This window comes from Pogona vitticeps, chromosome 9, assembly GCF_051106095.1.
Source record: "Pogona vitticeps strain Pit_001003342236 chromosome 9, PviZW2.1, whole genome shotgun sequence".
Classification (NCBI taxonomy): Eukaryota; Metazoa; Chordata; class Lepidosauria; order Squamata; family Agamidae; genus Pogona; species Pogona vitticeps.
The window spans coordinates 23,143,001-23,169,200 of NC_135791.1; the positions used below are offsets into that span (position 1 = coordinate 23,143,001).

General features: G+C 45.3%; 1 protein-coding gene and 1 long non-coding RNA gene across 4 annotated transcripts; both read right to left on the bottom strand.

The window, feature by feature from the left end:
* Nucleotides 1-508: 508 nt before the first annotated feature.
* Nucleotides 509-9,532, bottom strand: LOC110089445 (cell adhesion molecule CEACAM15). Of its 3 annotated transcripts, XR_013538532.1 has the most exons (8): nt 9,216-9,532; nt 6,186-6,551; nt 5,484-5,756; nt 4,855-5,121; nt 4,074-4,187; nt 3,017-3,111; nt 2,099-2,140; nt 509-1,116 (listed from the first exon to the last, which is right to left on the bottom strand). XR_013538532.1 is itself a non-coding variant. In XM_078380334.1 (7 exons), the coding sequence occupies exons 1-7, from the start codon at nt 9,283-9,285 to the stop codon at nt 1,072-1,074; spliced, it is 1,005 nt and encodes a 334-aa protein (XP_078236460.1). In that variant the 5' UTR covers nt 9,286-9,488; the 3' UTR covers nt 509-1,071. The 3 variants fall into 3 exon arrangements, 2 of the variants coding, with proteins under 2 accessions (XP_078236460.1, XP_078236461.1); XM_078380334.1 differs by lacking the exon at nt 4,855-5,121 and having other exon boundaries at nt 9,216-9,488; XM_078380335.1 differs by lacking the exons at nt 4,855-5,121; nt 5,484-5,756 and having other exon boundaries at nt 9,216-9,517.
* A 2,012-nt stretch (nt 9,533-11,544) lies between these two features.
* Nucleotides 11,545-23,347, bottom strand: LOC110089447 (uncharacterized). Its single transcript, XR_013538533.1, has 4 exons — nt 23,236-23,347; nt 14,239-14,625; nt 12,477-12,599; nt 11,545-11,749 (listed from the first exon to the last, which is right to left on the bottom strand). It is a non-coding gene; the product is annotated as an uncharacterized LOC110089447 (long non-coding RNA).
* Between the last annotated feature and the right edge of the window lie 2,853 nt (nt 23,348-26,200).

Below are 26,200 nucleotides of genomic sequence, written 5' to 3' on the forward strand. Positions count from 1 at the left end.
CTTGATGTCCTTCAGTATGTACTGCAAAAAATTGATTAGACAAAAATTGATGGATTAGATAATTAAATCGGTGTTTTACTTGAGAATAATTTTTTTAATTAGCTGGCTAGATAGCTCAATAGTTTAGGTATCTGGCTACAGAACCAGAAGTTGGGAGTTTGATTCCCCCCATTGTACTTCCTGCAAGTAGAACCAGCCTGGGTAGCCTTGGGAAAGCTGCACAGTCCCAGGGCACCCCCTAGAGGAAGAGAATGGGAAACCACTTCTGAGTATTCTCTACCTAGAAAACCTGAAAAGAGGTCAGAATTGCTATACGTCAGAATTGACTTGGCAACATGTGATTATTATTTTTTTATGTTCTGAATTATACTTAGTGACACACGGTCTTATAATGTTTTGCTAGACCCATCTCTTGAAGTTAGTCTGTTTGTTCTTCTACTTAGAAGAAAAGATGGGCAAATTACGTTGGCTTTATGTATGAAATTGTCAGAAGACACTGAACCAGTAATTTATCTAGAGTTCTTTTATTACATTTCAAAACTATATTTCCACTGGAAAAAAGAGAGTGTTCATTGTGGCTAGCTAAATGATTCAAAACAAATTAAAGAACAACAACAACGATTACTAAAAACAAATTAGACAATAAAAACAATCAAATTCACCATAAATAAAGAACAGGTTGTAGTCCAAAAATTAACTCTTCTAGACTCGGTCTCATCGTAATGTGGAATGTAAAGCTTCTTCTAGAGTCAGATTCTGCTCTCTTGATTATGGTAGATATAATTTCATGGATAGCTTTACGGCCTTTCCAGGCAAAGGGTGCCACACGTGTTTAGATATATCCATGTATTTGTCCTTATGCTTCAGATCCTAGCTCTCTTGTCTAGAAGGCGGGATGTAGAGTTTCTAAAAAGCTGGGTTTCACTGGAAGACGCATGGGAGGAAAGAAGGTGCTTATCCTTATTCAAGGGAGGCTCAAAGGAACGGATTCTCCTTTGAGAAGGAAAACAAAGTTTGTCGGTCAAATAAAGGGCACAGCAGCAGATGGGAGGGTGGAAGGCTCTTCAATTCTCATTTTATCTCTTGATACACAGCTTGGTCTCTGAATTGTAGTGTCTGGAGTGGGGAGAAAAGGGAGATAAATCAGGAGGAAACAATTGAGACAAAGCAACCCTGGAATCTTTTGTTTTCTTTTTCAGTAATTTTAAGGGCAAGACTGAAATTTGATTTTTGCAAAAGGAATCCATGGAAATGTTTGCAATATGCATCACTTAATGGCAACTGGAAGATTTGGTGGCCTTTTGCATGGGATTTTTGTTTATATTTTGTGATGGTGGCAGTGATAATGACTGTGATGATTCTAATGCAGCGGTTTCCAACCTTGGGCCTCCAGATGTTCTTGAACTCCCAGAAATCCTGGCCAGCACAGCTAGGAATGAAGGCTTCTGGGGGTTGTAGTCTAAGAACATCTGGACACCAAGGTTGGGAACCACTGTTCTAATGGCTTCAACACTTTATCTGTTTCTTATTATGTTTCACAGCTACCTTCCAAGTTTTTTTTTCCTCTCTCTCTTTTAGTGGAAGGTGGGCATTAAATTCAATAATCAAATAATCTTACACACTACTCATTTCTCTTATCTGTTCTACTTGTATGGTTTCCCCCTTGCTCCCCTTTTTCTTTCACTTTCTTCTTCCTTTCCCTTTTTCTCTCCTCAATTTCCTTTTTTACTTTTGACTCTCCTCCCCTTGACAGTAGGATTCTGGGTTTTGTGGTCTGAATATCATCCATTGTAATTGCAAGGAGATCAAAAGATAGCTAAAAGATGTATTAGGTTGTTCTTGATAGATAACTATCTTGATATGAAACAGAAGGAATTATTCTGTTTTTCAGATTTTTTTTTATATAAAGGGAAGTGTTGTTGCTGTTGTTTTCAATCTCCTAATGAGGACAAGTTTAAGACTGGCATTTTTTTATTGTGCCCGAGAGCAAACCAGAAATCAATATTGATCTTAGAGTATTGGTGAACTATAATCTCTCACATTTTGACCCCACCAGTTTCCACATAACTGGGGTTACAGAAGGTGGTTCCACACTGACCTCATATGTTTGGCTGGTCCCAGAGGAGCTTTCGGGGTTTGCCTGCATGAAACATAAAAAGATACTGAAGATACATAAAAAGATACCTCTTGATTTTGTGCTGATCAGCATCAGCAACTGTTAAATCTCTGGTGTAGTGCTGTGCTTATACAACTTTAATAGATTTTTTGAAAGTGTGAGATCAGCTTGCCTGAAGCAGTTTCTTGGACTTAAGACAAGTCAAAGTTTAGAGGCTCTATGAATAACACCTGATACCTAGAGATGAAAAAAACCTTGACACCTACTGCTGGTTCCTATCCTATTGCTTGTCATTCCATAATTCTCCCCATTCTTCAGGATTTGGCTCACCTAAGCTCCCCTGTTGTCATGAGTTCAGCTGAAGAAGATCTGGAACCTGGGGGGTTAATTACAGCTGAGGGAAATGCAGGGCAATTACAAGCACAGACAGCTGAATCACCACCAGATTCTCCTCCCCCAGTAGCCTGGGTGAGGGCTAAGCTTCAGCAAAGACTCATGACATGAAGGGCAGAAGATCGCATGAATGCTTCCCATAGGAACATCAGGTCGACCAGCCCTGAGTTTTAGCAGGATGAAGTGTTTAGATGACTGTTGCGGCTGTAAAATCTGCACCCAGAGGCTTGGAAGCTTGTGGAAGCAAGAAGTCAACACTCTGGCTTGTATCCATGCTCCTCCTCATCCTGGACCTTGTTCTCTGGACCCTTGGCTTTGGACTCTGATTGCTGACTACGGTTTGTGTTTTGGCTTTGGCATTTTGGTATCTGCTTTGCATCTTCTGGACTTCTGATATTGGACTGGTATATTGGTCTGTTGCCTGTTGAAAGCCCCCTGGGAATGTGAGACCTAGTGTTCTGCTCTCTATGAAAATAATGGGCTGTTGAAACTGCTAAGATTACTCACCCCAGTCCTTACTGGTCCAGAAGGGAGGATGTTCTCGTAGAGATTAGGAGCAATTATGACCGGTGAATCTGTCTTCACATTTTGATGACGGCCACCTATAAAGGTGAGGAACTTGGAGGTGAATCTTAACAGAAAGCCCAACCCTATGCTGTGCATCTGTTCTCCCTAGTTGGCTGCCCCAGACCTTCCAGACAAGCTCTTCTGCCCTATACGGCTAGCACTCTGGGTGAAGCTCCCAAACGGACTGTACTACAAGCCACCCATCATCTCCTGAGAGCACTATTGGTGGCTCTGAGGGATGGGGATGATGGGAGGGTTTCGTCCTTCAGATCTGGAAAATGGCAATGTCAGGATCTGGCCCATACCGCCCTGGGAGATGCAGGATCAGGGCCAACCTGAGCCAGGAGAGTGGCCTGGTGTTTGCAGGATCAGGCCCTTGCCTGTGGATCAGCTGCTGGGCCACTCATGAGGCTCACCTGGAAACCTGGAGGGAAGGCCTATTTAAGGAGTGGTTCTCTCTCTCTCCCTCCCAGAAGTTGCCTCAGCAACAAAGGTCTTTTGACGGTGCTGTGTTTACTGCCTTGTTGCGCCATAATTCCAGCATCTACTCCTGTACCTGTCTTGGTTCTTGCTGCTGCTTGCCCCCTGCATCTTGGCACCTGGTTCTCAGCACAGAGACTGGATACCCTGCATGGTGGATGGGGTCCTGGAGCCCTTCTCCCTGGAGTAGGGCTGCCTGGGATATCCTGGACTGTGACAATCAACCTGAGGAGGTTTGTAGGACCCTCTGACATCTGATTCAGACCACAGTTCGCCCTCAGACAAACGTTGCTCTCCAGAAGGAGGCTTCCGAGGGACATGAGGACCCATCCATCACAGACCAAAGACATAATGGGAGAGAAATGGATTGAAAACCCCACCGAGATGTCTCTTTCTCAGAAGAGACAGTCCTGTTTCTCCACCCATCCCTTCCTTAGTTATTGGTTGCCATTCCTGCCCCAGAACTGAGACCTGAACACAGACCTTGCGGGTTCTTGGGTTCCAAAGTCTTACTTACGGCAGAAGAAGTAAAACAGGGTGCCTGTCAATGCCAGCGTCACAGCCAAGGACGCAAGAACAATCCCAGCAATGGCTCCACCTCCCAAGCCACCAGGACTGGAAAGAGAAGGACCTAAATTGCAAAGCACATTTTAGGGACTTAATCATGCTGTCATTAACGGACGTGATAATGGTTGTTGTGGGTTTTTCGGGCTCTTTGGCCGTGTTCTGAAGGTTGTTCTTCCTGATGTTTCACCAGTCTCTGTGGCTGGCATCTTCAGAGGACTGGAGTAGGAACTCTGACTTGGTAATGCTGTCATTAATAATAATAATTTATTGTCATTGTAAGTATATACACATACAACGAAATTCAAATGGTAGCCATTCAAGGAGCAGCTTGGCATCTATGGTAGATATCAACGTATCCTCTCCTTCCCCGAGCATTAAGCTTCTTTTCGGTAAATCAAGGAAAGTGACACTTGTGTGTGTTTAAAAGAGAGCCGCCCCAAGCTAAGATGTACCCTTTGAGAAGGGAAATTGGCATCATCCTCTACATATAAGCACCATCTCTGACCTACAGTGTCTATCTCCCTGAGTGACCGGGTCTTTTGCTCCCTCTCCAAATCATTCACATGTGAGTTAAATTAATTCCTACTCCCTGTAAATCTAATAACAATTTCTATCTCCAGGTAAGAACAACCACTTCACTGCATACAGTCTTGGATCCTTCAAATATTAGGAGGATAAACAAAATAAAATGGAGGTAAGTGCTAGATGAGTTGTCAGTTCTGGGGACTCACCCTGGTTTGTCACCTTCACAATGACAGACACTAAGGCATGATTTTTGGTGACCGTGTTGTTGGCCTGACAGGTATAATTCCCTCCATCTTTCCAGGCCACCGAGTCAACACTGAATCTGTTATTCGTCACACTCTGGACAGTACCATTGATAAATCACTGAAACTCTGCTGCAGGGTTGGAGTCTGCCGTACACAGCAGATCCAACTTGGAAGCTAGTTTCAGGGTTATGACACCTGCTGGCTCCACATTAATGCCCACAGGCCCATCTAGAAAGGAAAGGAAAGAGAATCAGGGCAAAGAGAATGGATGGAAACAGGGGGAAGAGCTGTTCACCGTGTAAGCCCAACGTCCATGCACCGTCCCACTGAGCAAGGTTCACTGGGGAGCAGCGGTGGCGCCCGGTTTCACAACATGGCTGAAGAGAAGGGTGCTTGTGAGCATCAGCTGCAAGATAAGCTACCTTTAGTCATCAAGATTAGGGAATGAGAGAGTCAAATTCTGGACAGTTATGAGCTTCAGGTTTTGTCATTTTGGAAGGGATACCTTATTTGGTGTCACTGATACTTTTTCTGCTACAGACATGCAGCAAAGGGAGGAGGAGAGGCATACTTGCACTGGGATTACTCACATGCCAAGGTTATGCTGCTGGGGTTGCTCGTTTCACTGTTGATTTGGTTGCTGGCCACACATGTATAGATCCCTGCATTGGCACTGGTGAAGTTACGTAGAGTAAGGTTTTTCTTATTTTCAGAAATGTCTGCCTCTGGTGACACAGGCTCACCATTCCTGAACCAGGAAATGCTGAAAGCGGTGCTGCTGGATATGTTACAATACAAGATGATGTTCTCGTTCTCCAGTGCCACATAATTAGCAGGTGACAGAATTGGCTGGGAGAGCTTTTCTGCACACAAAACACAAAGAGGTTTCATCCTTCCTGTGTTCTCGTGGCCTCTAAATCTGGGCAAGGTTGTGTCAAGTGCGGCCATTAAGAAACACCACTCTATGTCTTTCCTCCAAACCAGAAAGGACCCCTATAAGTCCACTATATGTCTGGAATACCTTAACAATCTAATGATTTCCAAAGCCCATGCCTCTTGAGCAAATCTTGAGTGTGTTCCATGGAGCTGATCCAGGAATTAAAAATGCTGCTGCTGCCGCCGCTCCTTAAACTTTCATATTAGGCGGGGGCCACAAACTATCTTCCCGCGGGCCGCAATTGGCCCCTGGGCCGCAAGTTTGAGACCCCTGCTGTAAGAAGTGCTCTCTCCCTAAAGAGATTGGTGTGGGCACCCAAAGAAGTTAGGTTGGCTAACGAAGAAGTTGAACATACCTATGACCGTGATGTTTGCACTCCCAGTTGCAGTAATTCCAGGTCCATCAAAGGACAATCTATAGGTTCCAGAGTAATTTGACTTTAGGTCTGTGATCTGAAGAGAGCAGCTGGAGTCCACCGTCTCCCGCCCAGTGTATGCAGGTCCCTTTATATTCCCAGGACTTGGGAAAAAGAAAAAGGAAATGACAAGGTTAGCTTCAGCAGCTTCCCCTCGGAACCAACGGCAGATAATAGGATTTTCTGGGATGGTTCCTGGTTTCAGCGTAACAGTGTCTCCTTCTCTTGGCATTGCTGGTTCAACTGTGACTGCTATCGTTTCAGTCTGACCTTGACTCAACAGGAAGCAGGAACTCAGGATGGAGGCTGCAGGGGAGAGAAAAGAGAGAGAGAGAGAGAGAGAAAGTCACTTGAGGCTAAACATCAGTTCCAAGCAACAAACTAACAAATATTACCATCATCTGTACTACCAGAATGGATGTCAGGTACCCTGTGGTTGGCCAGAGAGAGATGCTAGAGAGATCTTGCACATCTCAAGGAAGTGTTTTCAGTATTTATAGCAGAAAAGACTACTCCAGGACTCTTCTGGTGTCTGACAGCCAAATGTTTTGCATCTGTCTCGTATGACTGACTTTTGAGCATTCAACTTATAGCAGATCTAGCCAGGGTTTAATAGGTGCAAGGTACTCAGAAGTTAATCCACATCATCATCATCTTCATTGTTATTATTGTTATTATTGCCTGTGCATTTGACACCAAATCTCATGTATGCCAATTAAAATAGAGCACCCTTCTGCTAGGTGCTGCAGCCAGTACTCAAGGCAACGCTTCAAGCAGCCCCAAAGATGGTAACTCATGCTGGGTTATTGGGCAAAAGTGGGCAAAACATCAGTCTAAGGTACTACTGAACTAACCAGCTAAGATATAATAAGATAATATAATAAGATATAATAAGAGCCTCGTGGCGCAGTGGTTAAAACGCTGTACTGCAGCTAAAACTGTGCTCACAACCTGGGGTTCAAATCCCAGGTAGCCGGCTCAAGGTTGACTCAGCCTTCCATCCTTCCGAGGTCGGTAAAATGAGTACCCAGCTTGCTGGGGAGGCAATGTGTAGCCTGTATATGACATTGAAAACCGCCCAGAGAGTGCTTGTAGCACTATGGGGCGTATATAAGTCCAAAAATATATAAAATAAAATAAAAAAGATATCTGAATGTCCTTCAAGTAGTCAACATGTACCAACTTTTTGAGCCTTCCAGAGATAAGCAAAGGAATAAATGTGATTATCCTCACCAACAGAAGCTAAAACAGTTTCCTGTGATTATTGTCAATGTTCGGTTGACTTGTTGCCTTCCAACCAGATTGGAGGGTAAGAGGGTAAGAATAATCATCCTATGGCCTTGGGCTGGCAGAAAAGAATGGCTGAAGATCAAGGCTGGGGTTGGGGAGGAGGAGAGGTGGCGCTTTCAAGCTGAAGAACCACAAAAAGTTATGCCACAATAAACCTGTTACTCTTAAGAGTCTCCCGAGAACCACTTCTGTGGTGACATCTCTTCATCACAACTTTTTCACCTTTCATAGAGGGGGGGGGAAGGAGGAGTGGCTGTTGTATCACAATTTCGGTATCATCTTAATTCATGCCTCTATTACTGTGGAAGAGTCCATTAAGATGTTATATTTAAACATTGTTTTGTTGATTGTAACAAATTGTTGCGTTTGCAAGGATGCAAACCATCATCTTTATAGCACATGCTTTTCTTGCTCTCCCACTGACAGGCAAATCAGGCATTTTGCTACCCATGACAATTAGATTATTCTGTAGTCTTTACTGGGGATCAAATCACACATTTAGGAAAACATGTTTTTCTCTCTTTACAACATATTCTCCTTAGCAATGCAGTCTCCTTTGTCATTCATGTCTTCCTGAACAGACATGCAAAGGAACCTAGTATTTACATTCCAATGACAGGTACACTTCTATTTTCTACATATTGACACAATTAAAGCTTTTTCAGGACTTGATGGAGCACTGCTCCTAGATATGAGATCCAATGTCTTCTCCAGGGACACCCTGGGTAGCTGCTCTTGGAAATAATCTGCTTGGGTTATTGCATTAAGAATTCACAAAGAGAAATGGTAAGATTCTGCTATTTTTTTTTAATTAAATGCTTTCTAAAATGTCACAAGCCACTCTAAGTGATTCGTATAAGTTCTAGATGGGAAAGTTAGACATTTATGGAGCTTGCAAAAATTAACATTGTGGACTACATTTCCCAGAAACCCAAAACCACTAAGGCCAGTGGCTGTGCTGGCCAGGGAGTTCTGGATGATGTTCTGATCCAACAACAATCCTTCTGAGCTCTAAAAAGTCTTTATATTGACGATAATAACAAATAATTTTGTATATAAAGAAGAAACATAATCCACTCAAGATGGTCCCCGATCTCTTGCCTGCTAAGTCTTTGAGCCCTTCTAAATGTCTGCTCTCCACTAAAAAGCTACAATCCTTGTTTTTTTTGGGGGGGGGGTGATGGGTAGATGTACAATCTGTTGAAGTCAGTGGGGTTTTCATTTAAGGCATGTGTAAGATTGCACAATAAATCTATTTCCTGTCTGCAACGTTTTGGAATGGGCCCACCCACTCATACATTTCCAATTTCTGCTTTTTTGTGCAGTTTTAAAGCACTTGCACATTTTGGCATTGAAATAAATATGGCAAGATACACATTGCAAACATATCTCCCCTCAAAACACTCATTTCTAACTATCCTTTGACATATTCCCCATGCAATACTAAGAGAGTGTACTCAGAAATGAGTGCCACGGAGCTCAGAGAGATTACATCCAGGTAAGGGCACCTTGGACTGTAGCTTTAAACTGCCAAGAACTGCATCAAAACAAGCCAGGGAAGAGTGAGACCTAATGATGGCTAGTGGTCTTGTGGTCAGTTTTTCATGGGCCCCCAGTTAGTTCTTACTGGAATGCCCTGGAAAAGAGCAAATTCCCCAGCCAAGCCCTCTCACATCTCACCTGCAAACAGCAACTTCTTCCGGGAGTTCTGCTGCGAATGTACACCATGCCCCCCACCCATTCGGGGCATGGTTGTTGAGGATTCCTCTGCAGGATGTTAGGACAGCTTCGGATTCAGTCTCTCTTGCCTGCCACGATCCCCTTGCACCAGCGCTTTTTCTGAGCCCAGGTCTGATCAGGCAAGGGAAACATCCCCCATTCTTTCACAATTACGCTTCTCCAGAGGCATTTACTTCCTCTAAGCAAAGCTTCCCCTTTACTTTCCTTTGGTTGAGAATATTAATTGAGCCACACCTTTGAACTCTTGGCTGGAGGATTAATCAAGCCTCTCTCGCCCTCCTGTGGATGCTGCTGTTACAGTTTGAGGAGCATCACTCGGAAAAGTAAGTTTTGGGGATTACGACTAGGTCCAGGCGAGATCCTGGATCCAGACCAGGTCCCTGGAGCAAATACATGGATACATGAAACGGGTACGTGGCAGAAGCCTCTGGGTATGCTTTGTCTTGATTGATTAATGGATGGATGGATTGATTAATTTGCAATTATTCTAAAGCTGTCTTTAACCCTAGAAACACCCTCCTCCTCTGTGTTGTTTTGTTATGTGCTATTAAGTTATCTCCATCTTAAGGCGATCATAGGAATGAATAACTTCCAAAATGCCATGTCCTCAAACATAAAGCTGTGGTTTCCTTTGAGGAGTTAATCTATTTCATATTTGTTCTTTCTCTTTTCCTGGAACCTGCTAGGTTTCCTCATATTATTGTCTTTTTCACCCAATCTTGTTTTCACAAAAATGTGTCCAAAGTATGACAGCCTCAGTTTCTAGAGACTTTGTCTTTCATACAATACCCATAATGGAGAGGCTTGTAAGTAATAAGCAACACCAGACAAATAACATCACTGTATTTTTATTAATGCCCATTAATTAAAACCAAAGAGGCATGACAGGGGAAGCCATGTTCCTCCACCATAGAGAATAATTCTACTCTGAGGATGATGGTGTTTGTTCTCTCCACCTGGAACACAGGGTTGGATGAGCTTGGAAGAATGGTGGCCATTGTTAATTTGCCTAATCATCCTTGAATTGAATAGTTATGACTAAACATATGTTCACACTCCTTCTTTATTCCTATCAGAGCATTGCACAATTTAAAATTATGGCCCTATATGAAATATAGTTGTAATTTTAAAAAATCTAAATGTTTATGACCAGATGTGGGCTACTTCAACAGCATTCTCTTGGCTGGTTGCTCGATTTATTTATTTTTTTGTAGTGGTTCATAAATTGTATGCACCTAAGTGGTGCATGACAGGATGTGGTGGCACTCCAGGTTAAACCGCAGAAGCCTCTGTGCTGCAAGGTCAGAAGACCAGCTGTCGTAAGATCAAATTCACATGACAGAGTGAGCCCCCGTTGCTTGTCCCAGCTCCTGCCAACCTAGCTGTTCGAAAGCATGCAAATGCAAGTAGATAAATAGGTACCACCTCGGTGGGAAGGTAATGGCATTCTGTGTCTAGTCACGCTGGCCACGTGACCACGGAAACCGTCTACGGACAAACGCTGGCTCTATGGCTTGGAGACGGGGATGAGCACCGCACCCTAGAGCCGGACATGACTGGACTAAATGTCAAGGGGAACCTTTACTTTAAGTGGTGCATTGACTGAATTTTTCCACAGTCCCAGAAAAGTTGTCCTGTATCCAAGTAGCCCAGGATTTCCAGATGGCCCACCGCAATCTTTTCCCGGAGGGAGGCAGTCTTCAGCATCCATCCATTCGGCCAGGTGTGTTATTTATGTACTCCATAGCTTTGGCATAGCTTCTTCTAATATTTAGAATTTGAGAAAACATTTCCTTGACTTTAACCATTGTCAGGGGGTGGGCGGACTGGTGTCTTTGAACTGGATTGGTTTGGAGCTGTATTATCTTATTTTATTCATTATTTTCCAGCACCTCATGATGTACTTCTGGAAGGGCAATGCTCGCCAAATTAGACTGATATTAGGCAAAAATAGTGTTGCATTGGAAATCCTCTACTGTGACAATCAGGCTTCTTTCTAAACTTGAGACAGCTTGTCTTCTGAGGACATGTTAGCTGTAACATGTAATTTGACACCAGTCTTTTCCTTGGCTTCTGCTGGGTCAGTTATCCTTTGGGCGAGAGGGATGCATTATTCCACCGATCTCACCTGTGTTTCCAGGAGGAGTTGTAGGACTGACCTGGGTTTTAAAAATAAAAGTAATTTGTTGGTCATTAACCATAGTGACGCTCAGTTCAACTTTTTATTTCTATTTCTTAGTTGAGCTCCGACTTTCCCTTTGCACTTTCTCCAACTGGATCGTCTTTTGCAACCCTGTCTCTGAAATTAAAAGTGAAAAGCCAAGGAAATTGCTTTCCGGAACTCACCCAAGGGCCCGCCTGTCCCAAAGGGAAAATATTTTCATAAGATGGAGGTGGAGTTGGAGGTCGAGGTGGAGGCGCGGATGGTGTGATGACCACACCGGTAGGTCTCCTGTTCTTCAGACGTCTAAAACCTGAGGGAGGAAAGGAGTTGGAGTCAAATCTTTACATCTCTATTTTTAACCGTCACGGGGTCAAACTACATGTTGTAAAAAGCTGAAATCAAACCAGTGCTCCAGAGATGTGGATTCCATCATACGTTTATGCTTCAGCCAGCATTCAAAGCCCATCCTGACGACCCATCGCAAAGCGAGACAAACTGATGCACAAACTACAGGAGGCGTATCTGGAAGTTGAGTCATGGCAACTCGACTTCTTGTTCATTTGGGTGAGGAACTACCCTGTTTCCCCTAAAATAAGACCTAACCTGAAAATAAGCCCTAGTATTATTTTTCAGGATGCTCGTAATAGAAGTACTGCTCCAAAAATAAGCCCTAGTTATGTGAAACCCTGTCCTCCACCCTTGTGCAGCAACCAGAAGAAGAGGAAATGACTGCATTTGAATAAATGTAGATGGTTGTACATGATAAAAATAAAACATCCCCTGAAAATAAGCCCTAATGCGTTTTTTGGAGCAAAAATTAATATAAGACCCTGTCTTATTTTGGGGGAAACAGGGTATCAGATAACTTGCAGTTATTCTGTTGTCGTTTCCATCCGCGGACTAAAAAGGAGATGCATGGTTTCCCATGTGCTTCTAGCCCCCAGATGTTTGTTGTGCCCGTTTTTTGACCCAGAAGGTAGAAACAAAAGGGAGGACTGCAAGAGTCCAGGATTCTCAGAACCCAAAGTTCTACTTACAGATCCAGAAGAAAAGCACGATTCCAATGCCAACTACTATTACTGCAAAGAAGGCACCAACCACAATTGTCACGATGTCTTCATTTTGCCTGGGGGGACCGCTCCAGTCAGAAGAAGCATGACCTGAAAGATGCATTTTTAGGGACTGAGTGACAGTGTCCTTGAAGACTGACATTGAACGAATCCAATATTCATTTTCAGAAAGAAGAAAAGATGTCTGGGTAAGCAAAGGAAGGAGTGTGTTAAAGCCAGCACTGAAATTGGGACCAAATCTATGCATGCAGTTTGTTCAGTCAACTCTAAAGCAAATAACATGAGTCTACTCCGGTGGGACTAGTGAAAGGATTCGGCTCATTGCTATATTGGCTGAAATCCTGTTGCAGGGTTACACAAACAGCGTAACTTTTAGAGGTGAATTGTTGTTAAGAAATACTGCAGATATTATCCATTGCATGCCAAGTGGTATGACTGATAAATGTCTATGGAAAGTCCTTACCTGAAGGCAGTTTGATTCCAAAGGTTACACCATCTGCGCAATTGCACAACAGGATTTCAGCCATTAAGTCCATACAGTCTTGCTATAAAGCAGGGATGGGAACTCAAGTTGGACTTAGGTTGCACTGGCACCTTGACTCACAGGCGACTCAGGTTTTTTTCAATGCCTCAGATTTGACTTGTGATTCAGAATTCACTCATCCACTCCCTTTTTTCTGGGAGGGGGCGGGAAGCTTGTTTTTAACAGGGACTCAGACTTGGGAAGGGATGTGGTGGTGCTGTGGGTTAAACCGCAGAAGCCTCTGTGCTGCAAGGTCAGAAGACCAGCTGTCGTAAGATCGCATCCACGTGACGGAGTGAGCTCCCTTTGCTTGTCCTAGCTCCTGTCAACCTAGCAGTCCGAAAGCATGTAAAAACGCAAGTAGATAAACAGGTACCACCATGGTGGGAAGGTAACAGTATTCCATATCTAGTCGTGCTGGCTATGTGACTACGGAAACTGTCTTCGGACAAATGCTGGTTCTACGGCTTGGAAACGGGGATGAGCACCACACCCTAGAGTCGGACACAACTGGACTAAATGTCAAGGGGAACCTTCACCTTTACCTTGGAGCTTGGTACCAAGCTTTCGGACCTGGGACTCTGATCCAAAGATTTGCCAACATCCTTGCTATAAAGTGAGAGGGGAATGGTTTGCAGTCTCCAGATGTTGGTGGACTACTGGTATGAATTCTGGATCAGGTCAAAATTCCCATTACTTGACTTCTCATGAAAGATTCTCCTGCAAGTCAAGGACTTCTCTCTTACCCTATGCAGTGATGAAGTGCTTGAAAAAAATGGCTTTTCAGGATTGTAGCTCAGAGGTCTCTTCCCGTTGTCCACTCATGTATCAATCAGGACTAGAGGTGGGCAAGAAGCACTTCCTCATTCTTCGTGCCAATGAAGCCCTAGATTGGGGCTGGGCTTGTTTTGAGTTGGGGTGCAGTGGTGGGGTTCTGTTACCGCATTTCTGCATGCAACACACTGATCATTCAGCTGCTGCAATTAAATGTTTACAGCTCTCTCTCTCCACTTCTTGTAAATGGAGCAGAGAACATATGAAGCGAAACCCACCTTTGGGTTTGAGGAACGGAAGCCCCTTTGAAAGGCTCTCATTGGTCTCGAGAGGGAAACGTGTCTGGGAAAGAGGTCCTTGAAGGATGAAAGCAGGAGAAGATTTGGGGTGCAAAGGAGGTTCAGACTGGTGAAAAGACAGACGGAAACTTACCTACCACCTCTATTTTCACATGGCCTGTTGCCAAAAACTCCCCAGCTTCGTCCAGGTCGATTGTGTACATGCCAGTATCCGCTTGTGCTAAAGATTCGATGTAAATGGAGCAGCCTGCGACCATGGTCACCCTCCCTGTGAATGCATCTCCAGTTAAAAACAATGCAAATGGGCCTTTTTCATGGGCTATGATCATTTCCTTCGCATTCCCGGCCCTTTCTCGGTACCAGATGCATCTTGAAAAATGTGTTGAGCTCATTCCTGGGATTAAGGTGACGTTCCCTCCTTCTTGTATGGGATTTGATGGCTGCGCCGTGACCAAAATTCTAGTGATGGAGGAGTGCTGGTTTTGTGGAGCCATCAGGGTCGGAGAAGTCAGGATGGCAACTGCAATATGGAACAGGAAAGGGAGAGTTTGGGTTGCATCCAAAGAACTAGTGCAGAATCTTATTCCAAAGAAACACTGCAAACTAGAACAATTATGTAGTGGTTCTCCATCTCTGACACACACCGCAGCCAGTTTCGTACCCTAATGTGAAATGGTTCATGCCAAAAGGAGCCTCTTGAGTCGAGAACTCAGTGGTTTAGGTCTCTGACTGCAGAGACAGAGGCTGGGAGTTTGAATCCTCCCTGTGCCTCCCCAACAGCGGCTAGCGGCTAGTTTCAATGGTCCATTGGGTCCCTTCCAATTCTGCCATTCTAAGATGATGGTGATAATGAAGAATGCAGAGTCACCGTTGTCCTTGAGCTCTGCATTCCGTCAACAGGATTCTGGGTTATGAGCCTTACCTGTAGGTCATACAGAGACCCACAGGTAGGAAAAAAATATATTTTTGAACGTTCAGAGGGTGTTTTCCCATTTTCTCCAGAAGTGGCAGTTCTGACATTTGATGATCTTGGGACTCCACCAAGGGCAGACTCTCCAAAACCTAAAACATAGAGCTGGAAATAGATGCTCAATCCCTTCTTTTTCTTTCTTTCTGAAAAGTAAACATTTCCAAGTGCATTGCAGCGCTCCGGGAATGGTGATGGTGATGATGAGTCCATGCCATCAAATTGATTCCAACTTAAGTACAGTGGTGCCTCGCAGAACGAGCGCCCAAATTGATTCCTTCCTAGGATTTTCTAGGTAGAGAGTAACCCCAAAGCGGTTGACCTTTCCCTTCTTCTGTGGCCATCCTGGGACTGTGCAGCTGGCCCAAGGCTACCCAGGAAACCCCTGTGGGGAACTGAATTTCCAAATTCTGGCACTGGTCAGATAAATACCTAACTCGCTGAGTTCTTGAAAATCTGCCTTCAAGAAATTAAAACTGTGGACATATCGGAAGCCCCAAGAAAAAAAGTAAAGTTCACTTTTGATGAAAGCTGGGAGTGGAGAAATGTAGGGTCATCAACCCATCTCCAGAATATCTTTTTACTCTGAAACCTTGAGCCCCCAATGCAGGGCCAATCCTAACTGCTCCCTGCCCAATGGAGGTGTTTTTACACTTTTGCCTGGCGTTTAATTGCTCTCTCTAGCCCAAAGTACACCTTGTTCCACCCTATCAATGTTCTTCTGCAAACCTATAAAAAATTGCAGGCGGACAAAAATTCTCAACATGATTCTGAGTGCTGGTTGACCTTGACTTTCTCCCTAGCAACCTCTTTCCACCCCCCTCTGTCCTCTGCGGATCCTGAGTCTTCTGAACGTGTAGAGAAATTAAGCTTTTCCTTGTTTCTACTATTACCCTGTGCCTTAGGGAAATGTTCACCATCCCAGGTTAGCAGACGGCTCTCCAGCGAGGCACACTTACTTTTTCTACTGTCTGAACCCAAAAAAGACCTGCATCGTTGTGACAAACCCAGACCTACTGGGATATGTCACACAGTTTCACTAAGCTGCCACCAACCATTCCCTTTAAGAAGTCACACAGACCAGGGATGGATTTTTAAACAATAAAAAGAATAAGGTTTATTTAAATACAAACAGGGTAAATAAAACAATCAGGTGAATAAAATAAAGTAACGTGGCTTATTCTCACACACACAAGCATACAGTTTGGTTCACCTAGAACCTTTAACTTAAAGCACAGACCCTGAACCCATCAGTTCTGGCTAACCAACAGACCCCTGAACCTTTCAGGTTGGTACTCTGACACACAGTAGTACCCTGTCAGACACCCAGACTCCCACAACAGCTTCTTCTTCCCCAGCTGCTGCTTCGTCCCAACCCAGTGTCTCACAGTCTGTCTCAGCATCTCTTCACCACACAGGCATCACATATTTATACAGTACAGCCCCTCCTCCTGATGTCCCGCCTTCCACTCCCCATAGGATGGAACTTTCCCTCCAAACCCATGACAGACAGGTAACATCAGTGCTGTTATGTAACACCTCCCCTCTTTATAAGTTGTTTTGTAGGGGGAAAGCTAACGTGCTTTTCACCAAAAAACAACCTGCATAAAACACACAACACCAATTATACCTACCATATTATACTTACTTACATTCTAAGTTAAACATTTCAAATAGGCATTTAAACATTTACCATATACATTACATCAATTTACCTTTATTCATACAAACCAATTTAAAACCAGGTACATTTTAACTTTTTGTTTTCATTATATACATATAGTCCATGTTCTTTCGCCGTCTTCAGTCTTCAGGTCTTCTTGATAAGGCGTCAGCAACACAGTTCACTGACCCTCTGACCACCTTCACTTCAAAGTCATAGTCCTGTAAGTTCAAAGCCCACCTCATAAGTTTGCTATTGTGGGTTTTCATTGTCTTTAGCCATTGCAATGGTGAATGGTCAGTACACAGAATAAAATGTCTTCCCCAGATGTAAGGCTTGGCCTTCTGGATCGCGTAGACTATGGCCAAACACTCCTTCTCCACGGTTGCCAAATGTCTCTCACCTTTTTGAAGTTTCCTACTCAGGTAGGACACTGGATGCTGGTCACCATTCTCATCCTCCTGGCACAGAACTGCTCCTACCCCGCTGTTAGACGCATCGGTGTAGATGATGAACTCCCGGTCGAAGTCTGGAGCACGCAGGACAGGATAGTTGATTAACGCCTCCTTCAACCTCTGGAACGCCGCCTCACAGTCGCTGGTCCACGGGATGCGGTCATCAGTCTTCTTCCTCGTCAGATCGGTCAGCGGAGCCGCAATCTCGCTAAACCTCGGGATGAACTTTCTGTAGTAGCCCACCAACCCAAGAAATGATTTGACCTTTTTCTTGGTGTTGGGTCTAGGCCAATCTCGAACAGCTTCTATTTTGGCCTCCAGGGGTTTTATCATTCCTCCCCCTACCATGTGACCCAAGTATTTTATTTCTGGGCTACCCAGCTGACACTTGCTGGCCTTTACTGTTAGCCCTGCTGCACTTAACCTCTGCAGCACTAACTCCAGGTGTATCAGGTGATCTTCCCAGGTATTACTGAAGATCCCTATGTCGTCAATGTAGGCCACTGTAAAGTCACTGAGCCCTGCCAAGGTCTGGTCCATCAGCCTTTGGAATGTGGCTGGTGCATTTCTGAGACCAAAGCTCAGGACTCGAAACTCATAGAGACCAAAAGGGCTGCAAAAGGCAGTTTTTTCTTGATCCCTGGGATCAATTCTTAATTGCCAATATCCCTTTACCAGGTCCAATGATGAGATGAACCGACAACCCCCTATGGCTTCAATCAGGTTGTCTAGCCTGGGCATTGGGTAGGCATCAGGAGTGGTTACACGGTTTAATTTCCTGTAATCGACACAAAACCTAATGCTCCCATCAGGCTTGTCTACAAGGACTATCGGAGAGGACCAAGGACTAGAAGAGGGGACGATTATGTTCTCCCTCAGCATCTCGTCCAGCTCCTTCCGCACCTTGTCCCTATAGGGTCCCGTTACTCGGTATGGGGATACTGCCTGCGGGGGTGCATCCCCTGTGTGGATCCGATGCATCACTCCCTTCACTATCCCCGGCTTGTTGGAAAACACCTGTTGATATTTACTAAGCAGCATTTTTAATTCTTGCTGCTGGTCTTGGGTGAGTGCAGGACTGATCTTGACCTCCTCTGGGTTGTATTTTACTTCCCCTCTACCCTCCCAGAAGGGTAATTCAGCTTCCTCACTCTCAGCTGCTTTTATAGCAAATAGAACCCTCTGTTCCCCTCTGTAGTAGGGTTTTAGGGCATTCACATGAACCACCCTCCTTGCTTGGTTCTCCTCCTGCTCTATTAGGTAGTTCAGGTCTGACATCTTGGAAATGACCCTATATGGTCCTGCCCATTTGAGCTGCAGTTTGTTCTCCCTGCAGGGCCTAAGCCAAAGCACTTCCTCCCCTGGGTCAAAGTGCCTCTCTCTAGCTTTGTGGTCATACCATGTTTTCTGTCTGACCTTCTGAGCTTGCAGGTTTTCTGCTGCCAGCTCTAGATTTCGCTTTAGGTCATTCATCAAGGTGTCTATGTATGTTACAACGTCTTGTGGGTCATCCTGGGTGATCTGCTCCCAATTTTGTTTGATCAAATCAAGGGGCCCTTTCACCCTTCTCCCAAATAGAAGTTCAAATGGACTAAACCCGGTACTGGCTTGTGGCACTGATCGATAAGCAAACAAAAGGGATTGCAGCTTCTGGTCCCAATTGTTTGGATTCTCTGCCAAGTAAGCCCTAATCATGCGCATTAGAGTCCCATTGAACTTCTCAGTTAACCCATTGCTTTCAGGATGATAAGCAGTGGTTTCCTTGTGCTTAATTCCACAGATCTGCCATAAGCGTTTCATGAGCTTTGATGTGAACGATGCGCCCAAATCTGTGATTATCTCTGAGGCAAATCCCATCCTGGACATATACCCCACCAAAGCATCGGCCACTGTGTTAGTTTCAATGTTAGTCAAGGGTATGGCTTCAGGATACCTTGTGGCATGGTCCACAATTGTTAGAATGAACCTGTTCCCCCTCTTTGTGGCCTTGGGCAAAGGTCCCACAATATCCACCCCTATGCATTTGAACGGAGTGTCAATCACAGGCAAAGGGCACAACTTTGCTTTAGTCCTGTCGCGGTTATTCCCCTGCCTTTGACACACATCACATTGTTTACAGAACTCCCTGATCTGCTTCCCTATGTCAGGCCAGTAGAAATTCTGTGTGATTCTCTGCTGTGTTTTGTTGACCCCTAAGTGTGCAGCAAACATGTCAGAGTGCCCCCTTTGTAAGATCATGGGGCGATACTTTTCAGGTACCACCAGTTGACTTCTGATCCCATCTCCCCCTTTTGAGATGTTCCTCAGGGTTTCTCTATATAAAATCCCCTTTTTCTCCAGAAATCTCACTGGGGTTTCAGGTGTTAGCTGGGCGTCAGTCACCTGTTCAAAACACTTTTGGAGAGTGGCGTCTGCCTTTTGCTCCTGTCCAAATCTGCTGTCTGTGGTTAAGGTTTCCACCACAGCTTCTGAACTTCCCCCACCTGCTTCCGTCTCTGGCTCATCATTACCCCCCTGAACTGTCCCTGTGGTGGCTTGTGAGCGTGTAATCACTAGCACCCGTTTCACATGTTCAGCCAGGTCATTTCCCACGAGCACAGCTGCTGGCAGAGTCGATGAAATCGCTATCCGCCAATCTCCCCTCCAGCCTTGAAAGTTGACAGGTACCTCTGCTACTGGCAGAGAGATTATCTGCCCCTCAATCCCTGCCACCTTCATGCTCTCATTTGGGATTATAAACTCCCGGGGAATGATATCGGGATGGCACAGGGTTACCTGGGAACAAGTGTCCCGCAGCCCCCTATACTGACGGTCAAGTATTCCTACGTCCACCCCGGCTGTCTCAAACAACTGAGATTCTGTTTTTACCAGCAAGCAGCGCTTTACCTCCCCAAGAGGACCATTTTCCTCAGCCTGATCAGCAGAGGTAGCTGTTCCAGACTGAGTAGTCATGGCAACAGGCTCCCTCTGTGACAATGAGCTTTGCTCTTTCTGGACACAGAACACAGCTTTTGGCTTGGTCCCACTAGAATTCTGAGGCACCATTCCTTTTAGCTGCTTTAATTTCTCACACTCTGAGATTAGATGACCCTTTCCCTGACAGAAATAGCATTTTCTGGTATATTTTGATTCTCTCTCATCTTGTTTTGGTTTTCCCTCCAAAATCTGAGGTCTTGGTTTCATGTCTGAGGGCTTCCCTTCACCATGGGCCCCTCCCCCTTGCTGGCTTTTCCCTGGTCCCTGAGAGTACTTGCTGTAGGTTTCTTTGGGTTTACCTACAGATTTCCCCTCACCCAAGGGCTTTCTTATTTGGGAGATAAAATCTGCGATCTCTGCGGCTGCTGCCACAGATTTCGGTTTCCTTTCCCTCACCTGGAATTTCAATTCCCCCTGCAGGACTGAATAGAACTGTTCCAGGGCTATCAAGTCTTTAAGCTGCTCATAGGTCTCTATTCCCTCCTGCGATAGCCATTTCTCAAGCAGCCTCACCAATTGGGCCCCCACTTGGGTAAAAGTCTGTTCTGGCTTCTTGGTAAGGGACCTGAATCTTTGTCTCAGCTGCTCTGCATTTATCCCATGTCTTGCAAACACCAGTTTTTTAAACTCTGCAAAATCTTTCATCAATTCCTCAGGCATCTCGGCATAAACCTCAGCCAGGCTACCACTGATTAAAGACCGCATGATGGTCATCTTCTCAGTTTCCCTCACTGAGAAGTCCACAAACGCTCTTTCCACTAAGGAAAAGAACACCTCAGGACAATCTCCCTTGTGGTACACAGGGAATTTCTTCAGGTCAGCCTTAGACAGTTGGCCTCCCTCAGAATCCCTATTATTATTATTGTTCTGGTTCATCATTTCCAGTTTTCTTAACTCATACGCCATCCTTTCTTTTTCCAGAGCAATTTTCTCTCTCTCCATTCTTTCTTCCCTCTCCATTCTCTCTCTCTCTCGCTCTAATTCAAATGCCATTTTCTCTCTCTCTAATCTTTCCTCCATTTCCCTCACCCTCAGTTCATGCTGTTGGGCTAGGATCAATTTTCTAAGTTCTGGGTTCTGCTCTCCTGTGCTGTCACCTTGCACTGAGCCAAATTCATCCTCAGAACCTTGGTCAATCTGGGGGTCTTTCACTTCACTCATGTCTGCTACTTGGCTTCGAGTCAAGGGCATACCCCCCCTCAGAACAGGCTGCTTTAAAAAGTCAAGCCTCAAAATAAAACGACCACTTTTTTTCCTTCTTGCCTCAGAACCAGCTCTCCCTAGAGACTGCTGCTGTTCTTCAGCACTACTTGCAACAGTATCGAGTCAGAGCCTACCCCCCTCTGCTGGGCCTCTCAGCTGGCAAGCTAGCTCACTGTTGCTACGCAGTTTTGCCTCAGCGTTTTCCCGCCAAAATCAGGCTGCCTCAGAGCACCTTAATCTAAGTCTCCCCAGTTGGCACGTTCTTCTACTAGTGCACCTCCCCGTGAGGTACACCTAGAAGATTACCTACGCGCCTCAGACTGTCCCTGACTAGACCCCCCTTGCTCTGGGCACACTTGCCAAGGCTTTGCTGGACCGCTGGACAACTGGACCAGTCGTATCCCACACGCTGGACACCAATCAATGTGACAAACCCAGACCTACTGGGATATGTCACACAGTTTCACTAAGCTGCCACCAACCATTCCCTTTAAGAAGTCACACAGACCAGGGATGGATTTTTAAACAATAAAAAGAATAAGGTTTATTTAAATACAAACAGGGTAAATAAAACAATCAGGTGAATAAAATAAAGTAACGTGGCTTATTCTCACACACACAAGCATACAGTTTGGTTCACCTAGAACCTTTAACTTAAAGCACAGACCCTGAACCCATCAGTTCTGGCTAACCAACAGACCCCTGAACCTTTCAGGTTGGTACTCTGACACACAGTAGTACCCTGTCAGACACCCAGACTCCCACAACAGCTTCTTCTTCCCCAGCTGCTGCTTCGTCCCAACCCAGTGTCTCACAGTCTGTCTCAGCATCTCTTCACCACACAGGCATCACATATTTATACAGTACAGCCCCTCCTCCTGATGTCCCGCCTTCCACTCCCCATAGGATGGAACTTTCCCTCCAAACCCATGACAGACAGGTAACATCAGTGCTGTTATGTAACAATCGTAAGAAAGTTAGGGTGGCATTTCTGTGACAACGGGGAAAGTTCTGGCCTTTCAGATTTGGGATAGGATACTGGGTGCCATGAATGTCTCGCTGTGGGTCATCATCACTATAAAAACAGGTTAAGACCCTTTTGTTATTATTTCTTCCTCTGAGACTTCAGAAAATTGCCCCTTTTTTTATTGCAGCTCCCAGCATCTTCATACCAGCCTTGATGGATGGTGGATTCTGGGAGTCGTAGTCAAAAAGATTTAAAGGAGTACCATTTCCAAACGAATTCCTCTTAGATTCTACCAAACCCTGGTTTATCCTGCCTTTCTGTGCTCACTTTAATCACTATTCAGTCAGCCTCTTCCGGGGGGGCTGAACCTTGGACAAGAAGGGTGGGTTGGGGGATTGATTCAGAACAATTAGCACAAACTAATTGCGTGAACCAATTGTGCCACTCTGGCTTTTTAATTGTGAAATACCTGGTGCCAGGAGCATTTTAGAGAGGAAGAAAAAAGGTCAAAGCAGAAATTGGGATGGCCGCTATTGCAGCTCACGTGTCACCGCTGGAGTCAGAGACCCTCCCTTCTAAATCATCATAACCTTCATCATCATCATCAGCAGCAGCAGTAAATCTGTGGAAGAATCCCAGGGGCTGGGATTGCATGTCTTCCACTAATGACACCCCATCTCTGTTGCAGAGATCATCATCATCATCATCATCATCATCATCATCATCATCATCATCAAATTGCGGAGCTGGAAGGGACCCTATGGATCATCCAGTTCAGCCCCTGTTAAAGAAGCCCAGTAGGGGATTCGAACTCCCAACCTCTCAGAGGCTCTGCAGCCAGAGACCTCTCCCACCCCCTACCCGCGCCCCCGTCCCCCCAGGGCTCCGATCCCGCTCACCTGTCAGGAATGCTGCCTGCCGGGAACCTTTCCATCCAGGAGGACCCCGAACGGAGCTCGGAGCCCCTTCCTGCCTCCCCATGGCAGGGCTTCTTCGCGAAGCCGGCTGGCGGGAGCGGGCGCGGGGGACTCCGCAGGTCGCCTGGATCCCTCGCGCCTCGAGAGAGGCGACCGCGATGCCTGCGGGAGCCACCCGGGCCGAGCAGGGTGGCGCCTTGGCAGCATCGAGGGAGTCGCCCGAAGCACACCTCGCCCCCCTTCCCTTCCCTTTCGTTGCCCCAACAGGGCGCTGCCAGGAAGGGGAGGGAGCGATCCAGACTTTAAAAGGACGCGTCTTTCTCATCTGCTGGGTATGGATCGTGCCCTTTTACCCACAGCGTTCTCCCTTTCAGTTGCCCTGCTATTTTGTGTTTTAACCAGAAAATAAACATTTCCCAAGTTAATGATGTGTACCAGGAAATATAACGTTGTATAATGGAAAAGCCAGATCAGGTTTCTCTGATTTAGTCAGTCCCAGCTCAACAAGTGTACAGTATTCGTCTTTGTATGCCACTCTCTCGTGCTTTATTTCCTTTTTCTTATCAGTTTTTCTCTACAGCCCTGCAAATTGTCAGAATCCATTATCTGCCCGTCAGGTAATGAGGGATAATCAACTGCATCTGCAGTGTCACTATAAACTGGTTAAATTTCTCTCTCTCTCTCTCTCTGTTTTCCAAATTTACAAGCAGCAACCGAGAAAATTCCTTGTCTGGGTTTTAACTCCCTAGAAGTGTACATTTGGTCTGACTTTTCTGATTTTTGCTTCCTTCTCAGTCTCCCAGATTTTTATCTCATCTAAGAAAATAACAATTCAAGCCGAAAGTTCACCCTGTTATGGAACAGTTTAATAACCAACAAAGGATTTACTTAACAGAGATTTTTGCTTGTACTCAAGATCAAAAAGTTACTTTGTGTTTTTTTAAATTACAAATTACATCAAATAATGAGTGTTTGGAGCTTTGGAACAGTGCCTGTAATTAATTACTTTTCAAAAGTTAACTTTTGACATTTTGAACTAAACGTTGTTTGCAAACATTCAGGGATAGCATTGCGTCTAGTCATGCTCCAAATTCTTTGTGTAATTAAAAAGTAGCTATAAATTCGCCACATCAGCAGAAACGTTTGAAGAAAAACCCAAGGGTGACTGGTGGTTTGACAACACCGTGTATTTTATTGTTCTCAGATATTGTCGATAGCAGAAGCAGGATGATGTCTCCTGATTATCCCAGTGCCTGCTTTAAGGCTTTGTAGGTAAGGTTACGGTCTTAGTGGGACTCCGAGGAATCCACCCCTTCCTACTTTTCAGATCTCCTTGGGGCAAGCTGCTCATCTGGAATGATTCTGATGTTGTGGAACATCTGGCCAGCCTTGTGCTTCTGCTCCTGTTCCGAACACGACACCTTCCTGGAATGTGCTGTCCAGCCTCTTCCTCACAGCTTGGATTCTGCTTTATGACATCCTTCCATTACCTGGCAGCTTATATCCAAGAGGATGGGGTTGGCTGGTAGAAGGGGCGGGGGCCAAGGATAGGCACTTGAAAGGCAAACTCACATGGGCCTCGTACCGGGAGTGGTGGTAGAGGCAACAAGGCAGCTATCTTGCTGGGAAGAAAGGTACCACCTTTGAGATGAGATGAGGAGGTGGCACTTTTTTTTCTATCGCTGAGAGGGAGAGGAAGACGGGAGCCTTGTATGGACCTAGCTCATCACATGGCCCTTCCTGGATGTGGGAAGTCCTGGCAGCTGCTGCTCCTCCTAGTAGGTGAGAGAACAAGGTCCTCTGTTGCGTTGTTCCCAACCTTGGGCCTCCAGATATTCTTGGACTACAACTCCCAGAAGCCTTCACCACCACCTCTGCTGGCCAGGATTTCTGGGAGTTGAAGTCCAAGAACATCTGGAGGCCCAAGGTTGGGGAACCACTGCTCTGTTGGGTTGGGTGATGTAGAGAGAGAGAGAGGAAGACCCAGGCTGGTTGAGAGCTCTCTCTTCAAATGCACTCATTCAAGCCGGTCATTGAATGTCAGAAGTGAGGGCAGGAAAGTAACCTTCAGCACTCCTCCTGAGAAGACCTATGCTCCTTAACATAAAGAGCACTGAGTGGAGGTTGGTTCATGCAAATAGGAGTTGCTCAGCCAACCCAGGTTCAGCAGAAGGTAGAGGGTCAAAGAAACGATGCTCCGCAGGAAGATCTCTCTGTTTATTCTCCTGCCTCTGTCCCAGTTCCTGGCTGTGGCCACCTTTGATGGCCGTGCCTTCTGCCTCACCAGCCATGGTGGCATCAACCACGATGTCATCAACCACGGCTTGTAAGGCCACGAGACTCACATAGGCCTGCTCTGACAGAAGGGAGCATCCAAAGGGTCCAGAAGGAATTCCCCAGGTGCTGTCCCCGTGGAGTCCACCCCTTCAGTGTGCCTGAAGGTAGGACCACCAGCGGAACTCCCCCCTGAGGGAGCCTAGCCCAGGTTCTCCCTGTTGAGTTCCTGCCAGCAGGCAAAGACTAATTCACCTTTTGACAACAGACCGAATGGGAGGGTGGCATGCTTTTTAAAACCATCTGCTTTTAAAATAAGGTTCAGGTCAAAGATCTGTTTAGAATCATTTTCAATAAAGTGTTTAAGAAGATATTATGATTTGTGTAATTATGGTCTAGTGGATAAAGGGGCAGGATGGGACTCAGAGCCCCTGGGTTCGAATCCCCACTCAGCCATGGAAACTCACTGAGCAGGTGGTGCTGTTAAAACCACTCCTTACACAGCTTGGAAACCTTATTCGTGTTGTTGCATATCTATTTGGGTCCTTATACGACCTGAAAACCTAATTAGGGTTGGTATAAGTTGTATGCTACTAGAGTGGTTGTAATTGACCAGATAGGCGGGACATTAAATAAATAAATAAATAAATAAATAAATAAATAAATAAATAAA

Coding starts and splice junctions, on each gene's coding strand:
- LOC110089445 (XM_078380334.1), bottom strand. CDS start 9,285: ATGCCCCGAATGGGTGGGGGGCATGGTGTACATTCGCAGCAGAACTCC. Junction 2,141..3,016: donor CTGGACCAGTAAGGACTGGG/GTGAGTAATCTT, acceptor TGTTTCATGCAG/GCAAACCCCGAAAGCTCCTC. Junction 1,117..2,098: donor GGACCAGCCAAACATATGAG/GTCAGTGTGGAA, acceptor TCCCCACTCCAG/ACACTACAATTCAGAGACCA.